The sequence below is a fragment of the Silene latifolia genome, chromosome 8 (assembly GCF_048544455.1).
Source record: "Silene latifolia isolate original U9 population chromosome 8, ASM4854445v1, whole genome shotgun sequence".
In the NCBI taxonomy this organism is placed as follows: Eukaryota; Viridiplantae; Streptophyta; class Magnoliopsida; order Caryophyllales; family Caryophyllaceae; genus Silene; species Silene latifolia.
Window position 1 is genome coordinate 37018603 of NC_133533.1, and position 20199 is coordinate 37038801.

At 36.3% G+C, this 20199-nt stretch overlaps 1 protein-coding gene across 1 annotated transcript; it reads left to right on the forward strand.

Moving 5' to 3' along the window:
- Positions 1–8338: 8338 nt before the first annotated feature.
- Positions 8339–12153, forward strand: LOC141595037 (uncharacterized). The gene is made up of 3 exons (XM_074415010.1): positions 8339–9599; positions 9734–9764; positions 10620–12153. The coding sequence occupies exons 1-3, from the start codon at positions 8339–8341 to the stop codon at positions 12151–12153; spliced, it is 2826 nt and encodes a 941-aa protein (XP_074271111.1).
- The last annotated feature ends 8046 nt before the right edge of the window (positions 12154–20199 follow it).

Genomic DNA, 20199 nt, shown 5'->3' on the forward strand with positions numbered 1-20199 from the left:
TAATGGTAAAGAATGAAATAGATCTACATATTTATGAGGAAATGCATTATGCGTAGAAGTTATTTATTTGAATGTTGTATTGTTCAAAACTAGATTTATTTGAATAATAGTTATTCTTACATTTGTTGTTAGAAAAATGTTAATTCTTTCATGTTTGGACATAAATTGAATTAATATTTTATAAAGAACAATTGTTGTTTTCTTTCTTGTTAAGACAATTTTAGTTTTGTTCAATCTCATCTATGACATGAAATACAAAACGGTTCAAGTCTTATGACTCGAGTTTCACGCGCTTACAACATTGTTTTATGAGCCAAGAAACAAGAAACATTCAAAGAAGTTCCATGATGATGGAAATCTAAGCCTTGTTAATTCGGATCAACTACGGCAAGTGGATTTTGTTTAAATGGTGGAAAAACTCTAACGTGCCTCTAACTTGTTAAGATGGCAACCGACTAGTTTGGTCACACATATTCAGATATGTGTGGATTAATTAAGTGATTTTGTTAAGGAATGAGATTCTCATACTTCATCATAATTACTATTTTCAGTAATTATACATATGTTCATACGATGAACATTAGTCTGCCTTTTAAAAGGTTTACTTGAAATACACTCGGACTGAAGTAAAGGTCAACTTAGGAAGTCAATCAGTATCGCTCGATTTGATTGAGATGGGGAAACTTGAACCAAATGTTTATGATCATCATAATAGTAATGAAATTATTTCACTACTAGTCTTAAGAAGACAATCTAAGTTTCATAGTAAGAATATTAGAGAAAAATTATTTTTTCTTAATGGACATCACTAACTAAAATTGGTATGTGGTATTTTGGGAATGTCACAAAGATATAACTATGCAGGTTCTTCCCAAATGGGAAATATCACACTAATTTTATTTTGATGGTGGTCTTTTTCTAAATGATTGTGGAATGTTATGTCTTATAAGATAAGAAGAGCTCTATTTTGATATGGTTCTGTCTATGATGAGTCATGCAGATCTCACTATTTTATACGCTAGAAATTATCTAGGTACATAATTTAAAATTTGTTTCCATCTAAGTCAATGATATACATTGCATATAAGATATGTAAGGGAATTGTTCCTATATAGTATTTTCTTCATATTTGAGGTCTTTAAAACTTTTTAAAATAAAAATAATAATTTTCTGAAATTTAGACTCAAATTTGACATGTTTTTGTGGGATTATCCTAAGGTAGGATATTAATTCTACGTCTCATTCAAGTACAAAGAGTTTGTTACTTGAAATGATTCTCAATGGGAATGTTTCTAAAAAAATAGTGGGAGTAGAGTATTCTTGAAAACATCAAGATTCATAGTAATTCTCATCAAATGTTGATGGAGATGGCTAAGATCCATGAAGAGTCATGGATGTACCATTTATGAATAAGCCCGCATAAGTTTGACTTTAAAGGAAGCAATAAAGAGCTCCAACTCAAAAGGTGTAAAATGGCTAGAGGCCATGAATCCAAAATGATTTCATGTATCATTACAAAGTTTTGGACTTAGTTTGATACCAAACTTTGTAATGATACCGCGATGGTGCTGTAACCATATAGAGTTTGGATTCTCCTAGCACATGTCAACATACATGAAATGAGATTTAACAGGTATACGTGAATAATGTAGTTTTCCTTAATGTAAATATGCAATAATTTGTGTCAGACACACCTTGAGATTCACGTTATCAGAGTGTGTTAGGCAAGTGAGAACGTTTTTGAAACGAGTATCCAGAGGTTGGAATTTTCGATCTCAATAAAATGATTCAGAAGTGTTTTGAATTATTTGAGATAAGGATAATTTTATATGTACACGAAAGTTATGGGAGTATAATTCGCTTTTATGGTTTGGTATGTTAATGACATACATATTAAGGAAACGACATTTTGTTGTCTCAATGAGACTTGCAAAGATGTTGTTTATGTACTCGTATGACGAGTGAATACCAATCTAGTCTTGATGACTATTATGGACAACATGAGAATAATCATTGTAAGTTGGTTACATTGATATCAATTTCAAATAGACAAGTATAGTTTCTGATTGTAATCTGGACACATTTTGTTTAGATAAAAGTAATTATGTGCTGAAATGGTTTCAAGTACGACACTATGACTAATTTTACAACTAAAATGAGTACTTTGTTGCTTATGAAGCATCGAATACAGTGTGTGGTTTGGAAATCAAACATATACACAAATATATACTTTGTTGCTTATGAAGAAACAAAGAGTACATTTGATTTAAGAATCGAACGTGCGCTATTGATTTTACTTTATTCAGATAAGGTAAATTAAACATATGTAAGATAGTAATTGATGCAATGGCTGCATGTCCCGTAGAAAACCTCTTTCGCAATTATAAAATGAAAATTCATAGCACTGCGATTTGCATAAGACGCATTAGCAAGTGGTCTTGATACTACCAAGAGATCTTTATTTTAGTGGGAGGTTATGTTCGATATGATTGATACGTTTGTATGACATGTTCTTTTATATGATAAAAGGTTGATTTTGCATTTAATTACCGTATAATTGAATGTTTGTCCTAAAACAATATACATTGTTTAAACAGATCACCAAGTGCGTGACTTGGTTATGGAACTTTATTTTGTAAGATAATATATTTATATAAATCTCTAATCAAGGCATAGTGAAAGAGACACTTATGCCTCATAATGATTAGTTGTGAGTTGGTTGATGACTACGTTCCGTAAGTCATGATATTGAGATATCAAACCAGGCACATGGATACATGTTTGGAATGTGTATTAGACTGACCTGTCAAAGAACTTTGTTAAGGTTTCACTTAGTGTTTACAAAGTTTCTTTCACCGTTTGGTAGTCTTTAGACCTGAGTCTTTGACTATTCCGTACATGTGAAGTGCTAATTTTGACATCATCAAACATCAACCGTGACTGGTGGCTATAAAGGTGATGGTTGAACTTGTCATGGAATGTGTGACAGAATGTGGTTAGACAAAATGAGATTTGCTCCTCCTTTGAGAAAGAAGTTTATCATCTTCCGACTCTCGAAGAGTGGGAATTGTATAAGTGCATGACCATGCCCAGACGAGGTGAAAGTCAGTCGTTTGTTGTAACAATTCAACTCAGATATTCGATAAAAGAGATAGAGATTTATAGGGATGACACTTCTCCTACCCTATTCTCATCTGAAGAGATAGAAGCAAAGAGATTATGGTGCCTTATAGGACTTAAGTGCAAGTGGGGGACTGAAAGAGGTAGTGTGCCCATATGTCCAGAATATCGTATAACCGATTAATTCTATGTGGCTACAATGTTCTGCTAGGAGCCGCTTGTAGTCTGAGTCCTAAATGAATTAGGATTCGGGTAGTATTAATTGTCCTACAGGGTCACACACTAGATGAGTTTTGGGCAATTATAATTAATATAGATTAATTATTATAAAGGTAATAAGAATAATAAAAGATTATTCAATTAGACTTTCCATATCCTAGATAGTCTAGAATTCTTCTTGAATTCTCTATATATAGAGATATAAGGGGAGATGTTTAGAGATTAATTTTTCTGAAAGAAAAAAAAAAACCTCAAGGGAGAAAGAAGAAACAAAGTTGCCTTTAAATTTGTACTAGCATACATACTCGTATTGTGTGGATACCGGTAGAGGCACAACACTTGGGGCGTTATTGTGAAACGGTCTCATAGATTATACTATTATTCAAGCAGCTGCAATTTGGGTTTATATACTTCTTATTATTAGCATCTTATTGGAGTTCTTCCGCATCCAAGTAAGTTTGCTAATCACCCTTTTGTTTAATCTTAATACTTAACATGTATGAGGTCTTGGAAATTCCTGTAATTCAAATCTGTTGAAAATCGTTACAGAACCCTTCATATGACTCATCTTATGCCGGTTGATTACTCGACATGGTTTTGGGTAGTGGCAATTCTCGAGCAAATAGTTTCTCTCGTTGACGTGGACTCTGCTTATTTACCTTCTTAATATTACTATCTTTTACGTCAAAAAAAATAAATCTTATGTGAGACTGTTTTAATATATAAACTTTAGAACAACCACAATGAAATTGTAAAAGTTGACATATCATGATTTGAGGATTCAACCATTGTTTAGTGGGAATATTTTTTTACCTTGATAATTTTATGTATAAAATCGTTCACCTATATAAATATTAGGTTATGAATTGTGGCCTGTTAACGATATAAATGAATTATTTTAATTTTTTTCGTTTCGAGAAAATCAACTTGCTCGTATATGATATACAGAAGTATTTCTTACTCTCTCAAAATATTTTTCAAATGAAAAGATTGTAATGACCTAAAGTGTAGTCAATGAGAAGCATCTTTGTATGGATTGCTTAATATCTTTTCCAAATGAACATTCAGTGATATGGTTCTATAAATAAACATATTTATTAATTTTTTTTGGTTAAGTATATATTTTGTTTGTGTATTTGATTGTTTATTTATTTCCTTTTTTTGTGTTGAGTTGATTGGTGAGCGGGAATTTTTTTATTTCGAAGTTGACACATGTACAAATTAATATATGGTGGTTCTTCTACTATATATATATAGATATAGATATAAATATGTATAATTAATATTCTAATCTGCACTGAGGCCCTCTGCCTCTGTCATTTGTTTGCATATGAGATGTCTGATTCATTTATTTGCCTTTTTATTTTAGGAATGTTTTTGATGGGCAATTGAATTTTCGACGGCACTCAATTTGGTCCACTTGTCATCTAATAATTAACATCCCCCCCCCCCCTCCTTTTTTTCTATGGTTTTTGTGCCAAACCAAAGACAAACAAATGACCGGGACGAATGGAATAGATGGCTACTTTATCTACAATGTTTATATCCGATATTAACTAATAATAATAATAAAAATTCTTATGCTAGTTATAACTTATAAGAATAGATGAAATTTTGAAAATAATTAAAGGAAATAAAAACATATATCTATTTATTGTCATCCCTTATACTATTAACCTGCTATATATATCAAGTAAACATATATTTTTTTTTTCAAAACAAAGAAAATTGGAAATTAAAAATATTATTTCATTTTGTTTTATATATGTTATTGCATGACTATATTTTGATTTATTTGTGTCTTTCTTTTTTTCTTGACAAAAAATAACGGCTTGGTACAATTTTTAATTTTCAATTGATCCCACTACTACGAATTTGGTCTATTACAAAACTTTCCATGCAAAATTCTTTAAATTTTTTGCTTTGTGACTTGTGAGCATTCAAAACCAGCATTGTTTCAAATGCATTGCAATTTTTAATTAAAATAAACAATATTTTTCTCCAAATGTTATTATTGTTTAACACAAAAGCAACACTTATTTTAATGTGTTGTATAGGTTTATAATTAACAACAACAACATTTTCTTATTAGTCTTTTTTTTATGTTTAAAGTAGAACTTGCTTTGGTTTCTTCAATTTTGGAATTATTAACTTTCTTGTTTTTATGTTTAAAGTAGAACTTGCTTGAGTTTACTTCAAAATAGTGATAATTTTTATTTTGGAATTATTATTAGTAGTCTTGTGTGTGACAATCGTATGACATACCGGATAAAATGTAATAGTTTAAATGATAAACAAATTCATTTTATCCTAAATTACTCCATTAAAAAGTGATCAATTTTTATTCATTTCAACGATTAATCAACTTCATTCTTCTCTTGTTTGAAACTATATTCGAGTTAACATTTAAGCGATATGAAAAAAAAATACAAGTACTAAATATTCTTCATTAATTTGTCTTTTATTTTATTTTCTTTAAAAACGAATGAAAACAGAAATGACATGGAATAACAGGTTAAAAGGTTGAGAAATGAGAATTAGTATAATGATATATGTTCTTGAGTGGCAATAACAGAACAAAAATATTTACAATGACAAATTTAGAAAAAACAAACTTTTATAATTTATAATGACAGTGAATGGTTTTATCTCATAATTAAACATTTAAAGTATTTATAAAATTTTGTCCACTTAACATTCATACATGGCATATTTTCACCCTTCTATCTATATAATAACATAAAAAGGCTTCTTAAGCCTCCATTGAGATGTCACGTGTCACCCCTAAAATACCTGCCACCTATCGCCTATTAATTAATTAAAAAAAGTATCATTTGCTGCCGACTTATCTGTTACAACTTACAGTAACATTAAGAGCATGCACATTGAAGAGTATGTTATCATCCTCTTATTTTTTCTATCTCCTTCTATCTTTTTGACACATCACCTTCTCTTTCATCCAACTCATTTTCCACTATCTACATCCTCCTCCTTCTCTTCTTCTATTTTTTCTCCCACATCAAAGAGGATCCTCTCCATTTCCTCTTTTATATTTTAATTAACTTTTCTATTTAAAATCAAATAAAATAATGCCCACATACAATATTTTTATAGGTTAGTATTGAAAGTTGGCACAAGGGCCAAGGGTTGAACTTCCTCTAAAAATAGAGGAAGTCTTCCTCTTCCTCCTTCAAAGAGGATGCTCAATATTGGTTCCACATTGAAGAGGACATCCTCTTAATACTCTCTCTCATCTAAGAGGATGGTCAATCCTCTTCAATGTAGATGCTCTAACTCCCTTAAAAAAGACACACATAATTTCTACACTCATTCGTCTTCCTTACTGACTCACCGTAGAGCTTCCACACAAAAATAACTGAAGCTCATAATTAAAAGCCTGAATTAATTACCCCATTATTACATTTTCATTACCAATTCATTATATGTATTGGACAACAATCCAATAAAACGACGTTTCTATCTATTGGCATCTGATGATTCCCCCAATCAAAATTATGGCATGTTCTTCTCATAGGAGTGTTGGTAAGAAAACTTCTTGAACTTTTTAAATTTGTAATCGATTACTTGATTTATTTATTGAAGATTAGTGGAAATTGAAGCCGACACTGATTTGTTGATTCAATCAGAAATTGATATATAGGAGTCCGCGTTAGTACAACCATATTTCTATAGTGGGGTTTTAAGGCGTTAGCTTACAACGGAGACTAGCATACACACAAAATAAAAGGTATGTTGGCTTTTCACTCAACAAGTTTCCAACTTTTTTACCTCTTTGAGGTTTTTCTTTACTTTGCAGCATGTCTCCGATCTTTGCTTCAACGAGTAGTTTGGTATGTTATTTATTTTGTTGTTTTTTATACACTATGTTATGTTTATACGTTACTATATGATGATAGTTGTTATGGTTTGATTCTGGTAATTAACTTGCTTAATTTCTGTTACTGAATGATCAATTAGAGTAGCCCTTTTTTAATTGGATGCTTTTAGTTCATGGGTTTGTTGATTGTAGTACGTACCACCATATTGTATATGGGTGATTTGGTTTTATAGATTGACTAACTAAAGGGATTACTAACATTATTTCCATGTTACAACTTACAAGGTGATTTTGTTAAAACAATTTGGGTCGTTGACATTTTGTGTATATTCTTCGAATTCCCGCTGAAAGACGGATAAATCAAGTCAATTTATTTACCGAGTTTACCTGACAATTTTTCAGGAGAAGATGAACTTTACCATGGGGGATCGATATACTCAAACCCTAAGGAAGCTGGTAGCTTTTTGTCCCTCGGTGACAGCTGTAAAGAATAATATTAAGGATATTCCTTAATATTATTAGCATGTGTATATTTTGTGTGATATGTAATCCTTATGTTATGGATAGAAAAGATTAGTTGCTAACAAATAGGAGTAGAATTAGGAATGAAGATAAGTAGGAGATCCTTATGCAGTTGTATATATGCATTGGCTTGTATTACGTTTATTATTAATGAGAAATATCACCTTTCTTCATCTTATAGGTTTTCACATGGTATCAGAGCCCATGGCTAAAAGACCTGGGTTTCATGGGCCAAAGTTTGCAGAGACGGACGAGCAAAGTTGCTCAGTTGAATTTGTCCGATCTGAGTTAATACTGGGCCATGTTTCCAGCTGGACGAGCAAAGTTGCTCAGTTGAATGAATTTGTCCAGTCTGTGTGAAAAGTGGGCCTCACGTGTAAGAGGGAGTGTGAAGAAACCCAAAGTTCCACATGTGAGAGTTGTCCCACATTGATAAAAGAGGAGAAGAATTACCACTTTATAAGGCAAGGGGCTACTCCCTCTATCGCCAATTGGTTTTAGAGTGGAACCCTCTTGGGCCTGTTGTATGTGGACTCTTTCTCCTCCGTTTGGGTGCGGCCCAGACCCGTTGTTGAATTTAACATGGTATCTCGAGCCTAAAAGATCCAAATTATTTTTTCACAAAAATCAAACAAAATCATGAGTGGTGATAAATTGAAAGGAGGAGGGAGCGGTCCAAAGACAATTCCCATGTCGTCCCCATTGTATCTTCATCCATCCGATAGCCCTAGTTTGAACGTCACACAAATAATTTTTGACGGCACAAACTATGATATGTGGGCAGATGCAGTAAAAAATGGATTGGATGCAAAGAATAAACTAGGTTTTATTGAGGAGACGGTAAAGAAACCAACGAGCAGTGGAGATGACGATGATCTTGAGTTGGTAGCATGGCGTCAATGCAACGCGATGTTACGAGCATGGCTTCGGAACGTAATAGACCCGAAATTACATCCGAGTATCACGTTTACTCAGTCAATAGAAGAAATCTGGGAGGAGTTACAAGGACGATATTCGGCTGGAAACGCTCCGAGAGTCCATCAACTCAAGAGCGAGTTAAATGAATGCAAGCAAGGGAAGGAGACTATAGTCGAGTACTATACCAGGCTTAAAATTATTTGGGATGAATTAGCAAAATACAGTAAGATAAAAGACTGTACTTGCGGGGCAGCCGTTTCCATAGCAAAGGAGAAAGAAGAAGAAAAAGTGCACCAATTTCTAATGGGGCTAGATGCGAAATTATATGGTCAAATCAGAGCCAATTTGCTCATGGAAGATCCGATTGCTCCATTGAATCGGGTTTATGCATTGGTACTCAGGGAAGAGCGCCATAACTCCCTCACCCAAGTGAAGGAAGAGCGCAATGATGCTGCGATGACTGTTAAAATTAATGGAAAAGATCGAGGAAAATATCCAAGAGACGATGAAGAAGAGTCCGATCGACCACCACCACCACGATGTACTCATTGTTTGAAATATTACCATACGGAAGAAAATTGTTATGCCAAACATGGGTATGAAGAGGTGAAAGCACGAGAGCGCGGCCGTGGTCGAAGAGGTCGAGGAGGCGGAAACCGTGGCCGAGGAAGGGGCCGTGGACACCATCAGGCAAATGCAATAACAGGGACCGGCAAAACAGAGGATCAAGGGAAGATGAATATCCCATTCACGTCTGAAGAAATAGACAGATTGAAGATACTGTTGAATACCAGTCCTGATGGAAACCATAAAATTCAAGGTATGCAATTATCTGTAAATCTTGAGTGGTTAATTGACAGCGGAGCATCACATCACGTGACGGGAAAGCGAGAATGCTTGGAAAACGTATGGGAGGAGGAATTTTCTACAGTTAGTCTACCTGATGGTAGACGGGTTGAAGCCACTACCCATAGAGAAGTTCGTCTGAACAAAAATTTTGTCTTGAAAGACGTGTTATTTGTACCCTCCCTTACATGTAACCTTATTTCTGTCCAACAACTAATTCATGAGAACAATTGTTTAATAACCTTTTATCTGGATCATTGTGAAATGCAGGACCGGACTACGAAGATGATGATTGGACGAGGTGAGCATAGAAGAGGGTATATTACTTTCAAATTTAAAAGGATGAAATCGTAAGGCAAATGATGGTTGATAAGGAGAGCAGGCTGTGTCACAGAAGGGTAGGACATCCTTCAAAGAATGTTTTTTCTCGTTTTTCAAATTTGCTTGGACGAAATTTGGTTTGGAATTCGGATAATTTGTGTGATTCTTGTTGTCGGGCAAAACAATCCCGGACTCCTTTTAAATCCAATGATAGTAAGTGTGATGTTTTATTTGGCCTTATACACTGTGATCTTTGGGGACCGTACAAAGTACCTAGCTTGACCCGTGCACATTATTTTCTCACCATAGTCGATGACCATAGTCAGGGAGTATGGGTGTATTTGATGAAAGATAAAAGTGAGGCAGGAGACTACTTGAAAGTTTTTTGTCAAATGGTTAAGAATCAATTCGAAAAAGGTGTCAAAATAATACAAAGTGACAATGGGTCGGAATTGTTGTCCGGACCGATGCTAGCTTATTACGAAGAAAATGGAATATTGTTTCGGACAAGTAATGTAGGGACACCCCAACAAAATGGTAGGGTCGAGCGAAAACATCGACACATACTTGAGAAAGCAAGGGCACTACGTTTCCAAGGAAATTTGCCTTTACAATTTTGGGGAGAATGCATAATGACTGCTGCTTATTTAATAAACCGAACACCCACACCTTTGTTTAATGGAAAAACCCCATATGAGTTGTTATACCACAAGCAACCCAAACTCGATAATTTAAGAGTTTTAGGATGCTTGTGTTATGCTCATAATAAAGATCGAACCCGAGATAAATTTAGTGAAAGAGGTACACTGTGTATTTTTATTGGGTATCCTCATAGCAAAAAAGGGTGGAAAGTTTATGATTTGCGAGAAAGACGGGTATTTGTTTCACGAGATGTCATATTTTATGAAAATTTATATCCCTATTCTGTTTCCACGACTGAACCTTCATCACAACTTGAACTCAACACAAATACAAAAACCAATCAATTAAATACCAATTACAACAGTGACCTCGACCTAGATCACGTTGTAAGGGGGAGTGATGAATCGGAAATTAACGAGACAGGCAAGGAAGAGGGACAGGAAACAGAAACGGGTACAGGAAATGATGACATTAACAGAGAAGAGAATGAGGGAGTACAGGGAGCTGCTATGTCAGGTGCGACAGGCACGCAAACCGAGGAGAAGGTGATGGGTCGAGGAGCGCGAGAAAAATTTGAACCCGCATGGAAGAAGGACAATCACTGTACATCCACAAGAGTAATTGCCCCGAATTCGAAAGCTCATCTCGGCCAACCAAAGTCTTCTCGGTCAGGTACCCGTTATCCTCTAGATAATTATGTTATAACCAACTGTTTCTCAAACACTCACAAAGCTTTTCTAGCCACAATTGACAAAGGGCGAGAGCCAACTTATTATCATGAAGCAGCCAAGGATGGTAAGTGGAGAGAAGCCATGAGTAAAGAAATTGAAGCATTGGAGAAAAACAAGACTTGGAAGGTTGTGACATTACCAAATGGAAAGAAACCCATAGGATGCAAATGGGTGTACAAAATCAAATACAAGGCGGACGGTACGGTGGAACGTTACAAAGCTCGATTAGTAGCGCAGGGATTCACACAAGTTGAAGGGGTTTATTTCCATGAAACATATGCGCCGGTGGCAAAAATGACGAGCGTGAGATGCATGTTGGCGGTAGCTGTGTCGAAGGGATGGAATATCGAACAGCTTGATGTGAATAATGCGTTTCTACATGGAGATCTCGAAGAAGAAGTATACATGAAAATTCCACAAGGATTCGAAAAGGGTGAAGAGAATAAGGTATGCAAATTACTTAAATCCATTTACGGTTTAAAACAAGCCTCACGTAATTGGTTTGCAAAATTAACTCTTTCACTTAAGAATTACGGGTTTATTCAATCGATGGCAGATTATTCCTTGTTCACTTTGAATCGAGATGGAGTTTTCATTGGAGTACTTATTTATGTGGATGATATGATTGTTGTGAGTAACAATAAAGAGGCATGTGATAAATTCAAAGGTTTCTTAGATAAAAGTTTTGGAATCAAAGATTTGGGAAGGTTGAAATATTTTCTGGGAATAGAGGTGGCTCATGGCAAAGATGGTTTGTTTTTTAACCAAAGGAAGTATGCATTAAATATTATAGAAGAGATGGGAATGACGGGGGCAAAGACCGTGTACACGCCAATTAGACAGAGGCACAATTTGTCCTTAGCCAAGGGATATGTTTTGAAGGACATTATGAAGTACCGACGACTAGTTGGTAGATTAGTAAACTTGACCATCACACGGCCAGACCTAGTCTACACAGTCCATATTGTGACACCCTTAAAAATTAGCGATAAATAAACGCGTAAATTCTACAGAAAAACTGACAGGATGTGTTTGTAATTGGTTCAACTAGACAAAATCTGTAATTTCAAAAATTTTTCTAAACCAATCACAAACATTTCCAACATTCCCAAGAGGCGGGTGCCAAAACCTGCAATGCTAACGAACTAATTTACATGCCATAGCTAACGATAAGAAAATGTAATGATACAAACCCAAAATAGAAAAGGGAGACATATGTCCCTTCAAATTATACTTCCTCCCATCCAGACCAAAGGTTACAGTTGCTTTATCACACTTGTCGAGGCACGTTTTGTAACGTGCATATCTTTAGTTACACATTATTAAAAATTATAAAAATTTGATATTCTTATAGCATTCATGACGATAAATCAAACAAGATCTCACATGACTATATTTTGTCTTATAGATTAAGAATAATATCAAAGATTCCCTACGACCATAAATAGTGCCAAAAAGGAACTGTAACCTTTGGTCTGGATGGGAGGAAGTATACAAAACCAAAAGTTAAAAGGTTTACTATAAGAATAGCCAAACTAGGTCCAAGGTTCTCTTGCTCACTAGCTCGTCCGTGAACCCCAACTAAGCATCAAGTACCTGTTAATCGCATTTTATACAAACACGAAAGCCACAATTCAGTGGGGAGTAACTTCGAGTCCTCCCAGCCACGAAACGTCATATTTAATGTAACATGTAATGAAACATGTAAACAACATGATAAATAATTCAATTATCAATTATTCTAACATATAAGTCCTAACTTACCAAACTAAACTATCATGTGAAACATATAACAAGCAGTAATCCAAACTTTATCAATTGTAACCGGCTTACATCTCACCTATTACAATTCATAAAATTACCATACAAGAAAGGGCAATATATCAAAGACAGGCATAGGTTCTTAGCACCGTCAATAGTCACTCTGTAACTCGAGTCTATACCACGAGGTAGGGAAGGTAATCGAACCGGTATCTTGGCTCAGCGGTTAATATTAATAAAACATGGCCAAGACACAACACAACCCTAGCCTAAAATCTCAAGAGACCTAGACATGCGGATACACACCACCGCACCCAAGACCCACAATTTTTCTAAAACAAAGTGAGTACCCTAAGGAGTCCACCAAAGGGTTGGCTAGTACTTAAGCTGACCACTTACTATCAAAATAAGTAACGAGGTCATGCCCCAACTTGGATATAAATCCACTAGTCAGGAACACAAAGGCTATCAAGCAGTGAACATATACTCGTCAAAGACTATAAAGACCTATCTATGATGAAGGCCGAAATACTCACCTAGGACCTAGTCCCAGCTAGTCCCAGCTTGAATACTTTAGCCCACACCACACAAGACAAGTAAGACACCCACTTAACCATAAGAGGGCAGAGAGTCCAACTTACCAACATAAATGCTAACATTCTATCATGTGAAAGGCTATATAAATGTCTATTCAGCAGACAATCCAACAATATCCTCAATAAGTACTCAATACTAATTTCCAATTCTAACAATATTAACCATGTTAAAGGCTTCAGGGAATCTAGGGCCGTTTCTACAATATAAGAAGCTACTTAAATCAACTAACTACACATGTGAAATAGAAATATAATAAATGGCCTAAAACAAGAAAAAGGCCGATTATCCAATTCATATAAAATTTCATCCAACCGAATTTTTACCCGCAACCCCAGCCCTGCGACAGGTACGGGTTAAATTGCGGCTGACCAATTACTCAATTGACTGACATCGAATCAGTCAAAGGGATTAAGGCTCAGTTTTCGGCACAATCATCAAAACATTGCAATTATTGCTATAAAATTCGTTTTGAGCCTATTCATTACAATTTCATTTTAATTTATCCTATCATGTGTCTACTACCATAATAAGCATACTTCATCATCAAAATTATTTTACTACTAACTTTATTTGTTTCCTAAGACTACCCACATGTTACCTTTACTAAACATATCATTAATAACCCGAAACTACAAGTGATGCATGACAATCCGCGAAACAAGCAACGGACTGACCCGGGCCAGCCGTGGGCCAGCCGTGCCTGCTGCCGCCACCCCCACACCTCCATTTCTCCATTTTTGTTCAGTATAAGACCGTCTGAACCATAATTAATCGTTCCCAATACTAACATGTTAACTAAAACTAACAAAAATACATGGATTAAACATGCATGCAATCATTTTAACATGTGAAATTAACTACTTAATTAAAAATCACAAAAACATACAAAAATCAAAGATTGTGACGATTTTTCGTCGAGTAACTCGAAATATGTTACCTTAAGCTAGAAATTGAGCAATTAACACCTTGAATACCAAACCCTAATATACACTAGCCGCTATCTTCCACAATATACGAGTCCCCAAACTCGTCTTCCAATTCTTCACCTAAATAAACAATAAAAACACAATAAATAAGTATAAATACCGAATTTTGCCAAAATTCGTCTTAAAACAACTTCAAGAAAACTGAAATTAAATTATACCAGGTTGTAGATCTCGACGAGAGGATTCCGGAAATATAAATTATGCGAAAAACCGATAAGAAATGAGAAAGTTATGGTGATTTTTAGCTTGAAATGTAGAAAAATGGTGTTTTGGGAAATGTTAGAAGGTTGAAGAAGATAAGGAAAATCAGAAAAATGAAGGGGAAGGGGGAGGTGCCGCGTGAAAGGGAGAGGAAAGGAGGAAAGGTGCGGGTTTAGTCGGGATTTTACGAGTCGGTTTTGGCTCCTTTCGATAATAATTAAAACCGTAGGTCAAATGCAAATTCCGACAAGACCAAAGTTCTTAAACACGAGATTACAAGAAAATTGAGTATTCATACGACCCATTTCCAAATTCGTTTACCCAATGTTCAAAAGAATTGTCATTTTCCCCCCGATATGCCCTTATTTCGAAATAAAAGATTTTACACGGTTTAAACTATTTTTAAACATCTCGAAACTATCAAAATAAATACTTTACCTCAAAATATAATAAAATTATATTTCTTTGAATTATTTTTACTTTAAATACATTAATATCAAATTTTATTTGATTACTAAATTATTTTCGAAATATATTAACGGTCCGAAATTACGGGGCGTTACAATCACCCCTCCTTTTAAAAAGTTTCGCCCTCGAAACTTAGAAGGAGAAATTATAATTATAAGAAAATATAGGTATCTTTTCAATGAAACGGTGATACTCTCGTTGATCAGGCAAGAACATCCACATTCATATCAAGATATAAAAATATTTCTACACCAATAAATGAGAAAACCCATTATTGGGACGTCGCCAACAACGAGATTTAACATTCACTAATGTTAAAACCATTGCAAATCATAAAAGCATTTTCAAACTTTTAGTTTAAAGTTCTATAGTAAGAATAATATCTTTACTAATTATGATTAAATACGGCTTAGTAACGCGGAAAAAGAGTAAGAAAAGGAATACCTTACGAGAATAATTCAGGATATTTAGCTAACATAGAAGCTTCAATTTCCCAAGTCTCTTCTTCGACATTTCCACAACGCCAAAGAACACGGACTAGAGGTACAACTTTGCTCCTAAGTTGCTTGTTGGCTTTTTCAAGAATCCGAATTGGCCTTTCTTCAACCACCAAGTTAGGCTCCAATTCAAGAATCTCTTCTTGAATGATATGACTAGGGTCACTAATGTACTTCCTCAATTGAGAAACATGGAAGACATTGTGAACCTTGCTCAGATTTGGGGGCAATTCTAAACGGTAAGCAGCAGGACCAATCTTTTCAATCACCTGAAAAGGTCCAATATATTTAGGGCTCAGCTTCCCTTTAACGCCAAACCGTTTCACCCCTTTCATAGGTGACACTTTAAGGAATACTTGATCATCAACCTCAAAGGAAAGTGGTCGACGACGGACATCAGCATATGATTTTTGACGGTCCTGAGCGGCTTTCATCCGCTCCCGAATGATCTTAACTTGTTCAATGGACTCGGTCACCAAATCAGGTCCTAACATTGGAACATTTTGGGTTTGATCCCAACAGACTGGAGTACGGCATTTTCTACCATACAGAGCTTCATATGGTGCCATTTTAATGGAAGCTTGATAGCTGTTATTGTAAGAAAACTCAACCAGAGGTAAACATTTCTCCCAAGAAGTTTGGAAATCTAAAGCACAGGTACGAAGAAGATCCTCTAAAGTTTGAATTGTTCTCTCTGTCTGACCATCTGTGGCGGCATGAAAAGCAGTGCTCATCAATAGTTTACTACCCAAGGCCTCTTGTAATGCAGTCCAGAAACGAGAACAAAATCGAGGGTCTCGATCTGAAACTATATCTTTAGGAACCCCATGATAGCGCACTACTTCATCCACATAGACACGAGCTAGAACTTCTAAACTCCAGGTCTCTTTGATGGGAATAAACCGAGCACACTTAGTCAATCGGTCCACAACCACCCAAACAGCATTCTTCCCAGTGGAAGTCCTGGGTAAAGCCATCACGAAATCCATGGAAATAGACTCCCATTTCCAAAGGGGAACATCCAAGGGTTGAAGCAAACCCCCGGGCTTTTGATACTCTATCTTTACTCTCTGGCAGGTGAGGCATTTACTGACATACTCCATAACTTCAATCTTCATCCTAGGCCACCAGAATTGTAATCTCAAATCTTTGTACATTTTGGTACCTCCCGGATGAACGGAGTAAGGAGAGAGGTGTGCTTCATCAAGAATTCTCTTTCTCAAATCGGTAATTTGACTTTCGGAACATAGATTCTACCATGATAACGAAGATACCCATCATCATCAATCTTACAATCCTTAGCTTGCCCAAGTTGAATTTTGGCTCGAATGGATTTGAAAGTAGGATCATCAGGAAGGCAAGCACGGATCTCACGGTAGAAGTCAGGTTCAGCTGACATGGCATCAAGATGATGAGAGCCCCTTTTTACAAGGCTTACTCCTAACTTTTGAAGTTCTAAAGCAAGTTCAGGAGGCAAGTCCCGAAAAGAATTCAAAGAATGACAGGATTTTCTGCTAAGAGCATCAGCCACCACATTAGCTTTTCCTTCGTGATAAATTAGATCGGCATCATAGTCATTCACCAATTCTAACCATCTTCTTTGTCTCATGTTCAGCTCTTTTTGAGTAAAGAGATATTTCAGGCTTTTGTGGTCGGTGTAGATGTTGCAATGGACTCCAATGAGGTAGTGTCTCCAAATCTTTAAAGCATGCACCACCGCAGCTAATTCAAGATCATGAGTCGGGTAGTTAACTTCATGAACTCTAAGTCACGAGAGGCATACGCAATGACTTTTCCTTTTTGCATCAAGACACAACCTATACCATGCTTAGAAGCATCACGGTATACATCAAAGTCCACTCCTTCTTCGTAAGGTCAACACCGGAGCGGTAGTCAACCTCTTTTTCAATTCTGGAAGGCATTTTCACACTCCTCGGACCACACAAACTTAGACTCTTTTTTCAAAGAATCGAGTCATCGGCCTAGCAATCTTTGAGAAATCCTTTACAAATCGCCGATAGTAACCCGCCAAGCCAAGGAAACTACGGATTTCAGAAACATTGGTTGGACTTTTCCAATCAACAACGGCTTCAATTTTGGCAGGATCTACCATAACACCCTCTTTTGAAATGACGTGCCCAAGGAAGGTCACTTTAGGTATCCAGAATTCACATTTAGAGAATTTAGCATACCATTTTTCACGGCGCAAAATCTCTAAAATAGCACGAAGGTGTTTGGCATGTTCTTCTTCAGATTTAGAATAGATCAAGATGTCATCAATGAACACCACAACGCATTTGTCAAGGTGTTCTCTGAAAGTACGGTTCATCTGATCCATGAATACTGCTGGAGCATTGGTCAAACCGAATGGCATCACCGTAAACTCGAAATGACCATATCTCGTCTTTTGAAAGCGGTTTTAAGAATATCGCTTCTCGGACTGGAATTTGATGATAGCCCGAACGAAGATCAATTTTAGAAAAAGTAGAAGCACCACGGAGTTGATCGAAAAGATCATCAATTCTAGGAAGAGGATATTTATTCTTGATAGTAACTTGGTTAAGTTCACGATAATATATGCATAATCGCATAGATCCATCCTTCTTCCTTACAAAGAGAATAGGAGCACCCCAAGGTGAAGAGCTAGGTTGAATAAAACCTTTGGCAATCAAATCATCCAAATGAGTCTTGACTCTTTCATTCGGACGGTGCCCGACCTATAAGGAGCTTTAGCAATAGGGCCGGTACCAGGAATAAGATCAATAGCAAATTCAACCTCCCTTTCAGGAGGAATTCCCGGTAGCTCATCAGGAAAAACATCGGGAAATTCACATACTACAGGAATGTTCTCTTTAAGAGGCAGAGAGGAAGAATCAGAAGGAGTCACCATACACAAAAAGGCTTGATGACCCTTTTTCATCGCATTGATAAACTTCATAGCAGAAATTAATTTAGTACCGGTTTGTCTTTTAACCATTTGATAAGACACACGGTGACCTGAAGGGCTTGTAAGAATTATTTTCTGGTCTCGACATTCAAATCGAGCATGATAAGTATGTAACCAATCCATGCCCAAAATGACATCAAATTCTTCAAGCGGAAATTGGAAAAGATTTGCTGGAAATATAGATCCCATAATAGAAATAGGGACTTCCGGATAGATTTTAGAACAGGAAAAGACATCACCAGAGGGTAAGGATATAGATGTGCTTTCTTCTTGTGATGATTCAAGTGATAATTTATTGGAGAGTTTTATTGAAATAAAAGATAAAGAGGCACCCGTATCAAATAGTATCAAACAGGGAACATCAAAAATAGAAAATGTACCAGTAATGATATCAGGGTGTGCCTCAGCTTCTGCTCGGCTCATGACAAAAATCCGACCCTTCGGCCTCACTGGCCTCACTGGGGCGACAGGAGTAATAGGAGCCGTCACCTTCCTCTCCGGGCAAACATTGGCCTTGTGGCCCGGTTTGTTACAAGAGAAGCATATGATAGGATCAACAAAGCACTTACCAGGGTGTGCTGGTTTCTTGCAGTTATAGCACACTCGGTCTTTAGTACCCTTATTGTCATGAAAAGCTGAAGATTGACCACCCCGGTTAACTTGAACATTAGAAAAAAATCTTCTCTTGGTTGGGTCAGAGGGAGATGAGATGAACCTAGGTGAAGGAGTAAAGGGCCTGGAAGAGGGATATAAAGGCCTCTTGCCAAGACTAGAACTAGTTGCACGAGCTTCATTATCAATCTCTTTCAATGAATTCTCGGCCCACAAAGCATCGTTGTAAATTGAAACAAAGCTAGTGGAGTCTCGGTGGACCATACTTTTGATCTTAGGAGAGAGTTTTTCAAGATAAAAGAAGGCTTTTTCGTTGTCATCCTTCACCAATCTAGTGGCATAATGAGCCAACTCATTGAATCTGTCGGTGAAGGTCTGAACTGGAAGGCTTCCTTGCTTCAACTCCATGAATCCCTTCAACTTCTGCTGTTTCAGTTCTTGCGGATAGAAACGGGCCTCCACTAACTCCTTGAAACGTACCCAGTCAAATCCCGGTTCAGCTGAAACGGTAGGCCCAGTTATGGACCACCATCGATCTGCTTCTCGTACTAGGAAGTGAGAGGCTACCTTCACTTTATGTTCCTCCTTAACATCATACAGTGTAAAGCTTTTCTCCAACTCCCGAAACCACCCTGTAAGAGCAGCTGGATCAATCTCTCCACCATAAGTGGGAGTGTTGATTCGGGTTAATTGGTTAGCCACCCAAGTATAGGTGCCTGGAGTACCCTCAGCAGGCGGAGGAGGAGGAGCTTGTTGATTCTGCTGATTTTGTTGGTTTTGGAGAATTTGAGTAAGAACTAGTAAGATAGCATCATCAATGTCTCTTCTTGGCGGAGCCATCTTAAAAAAGAGAAAATTAATTAGTACCTAACAATTAGCAAACACAAACAGACTACCACATAAAATCCTAAATCTACCCATCCTACCCAACTCTCAAGTTTATTATTTAAAGGTCAAGTGATTTTAAGTGGGG

Bases quoted from the DNA above. Each gene is read 5' to 3' on its own strand.
- LOC141595037 (XM_074415010.1), top strand. From the start codon at position 8,339: ATGAGTGGTGATAAATTGAAAGGAGGAGGGAGCGGTCCAAAGACAATT. The intron at 9,600-9,733 runs GTCTGAACAAAA...TGTGAAATGCAG, and splicing joins CACTACCCATAGAGAAGTTC to GACCGGACTACGAAGATGAT. The intron at 9,765-10,619 runs GTGAGCATAGAA...GTATCCTCATAG, and splicing joins GAAGATGATGATTGGACGAG to CAAAAAAGGGTGGAAAGTTT.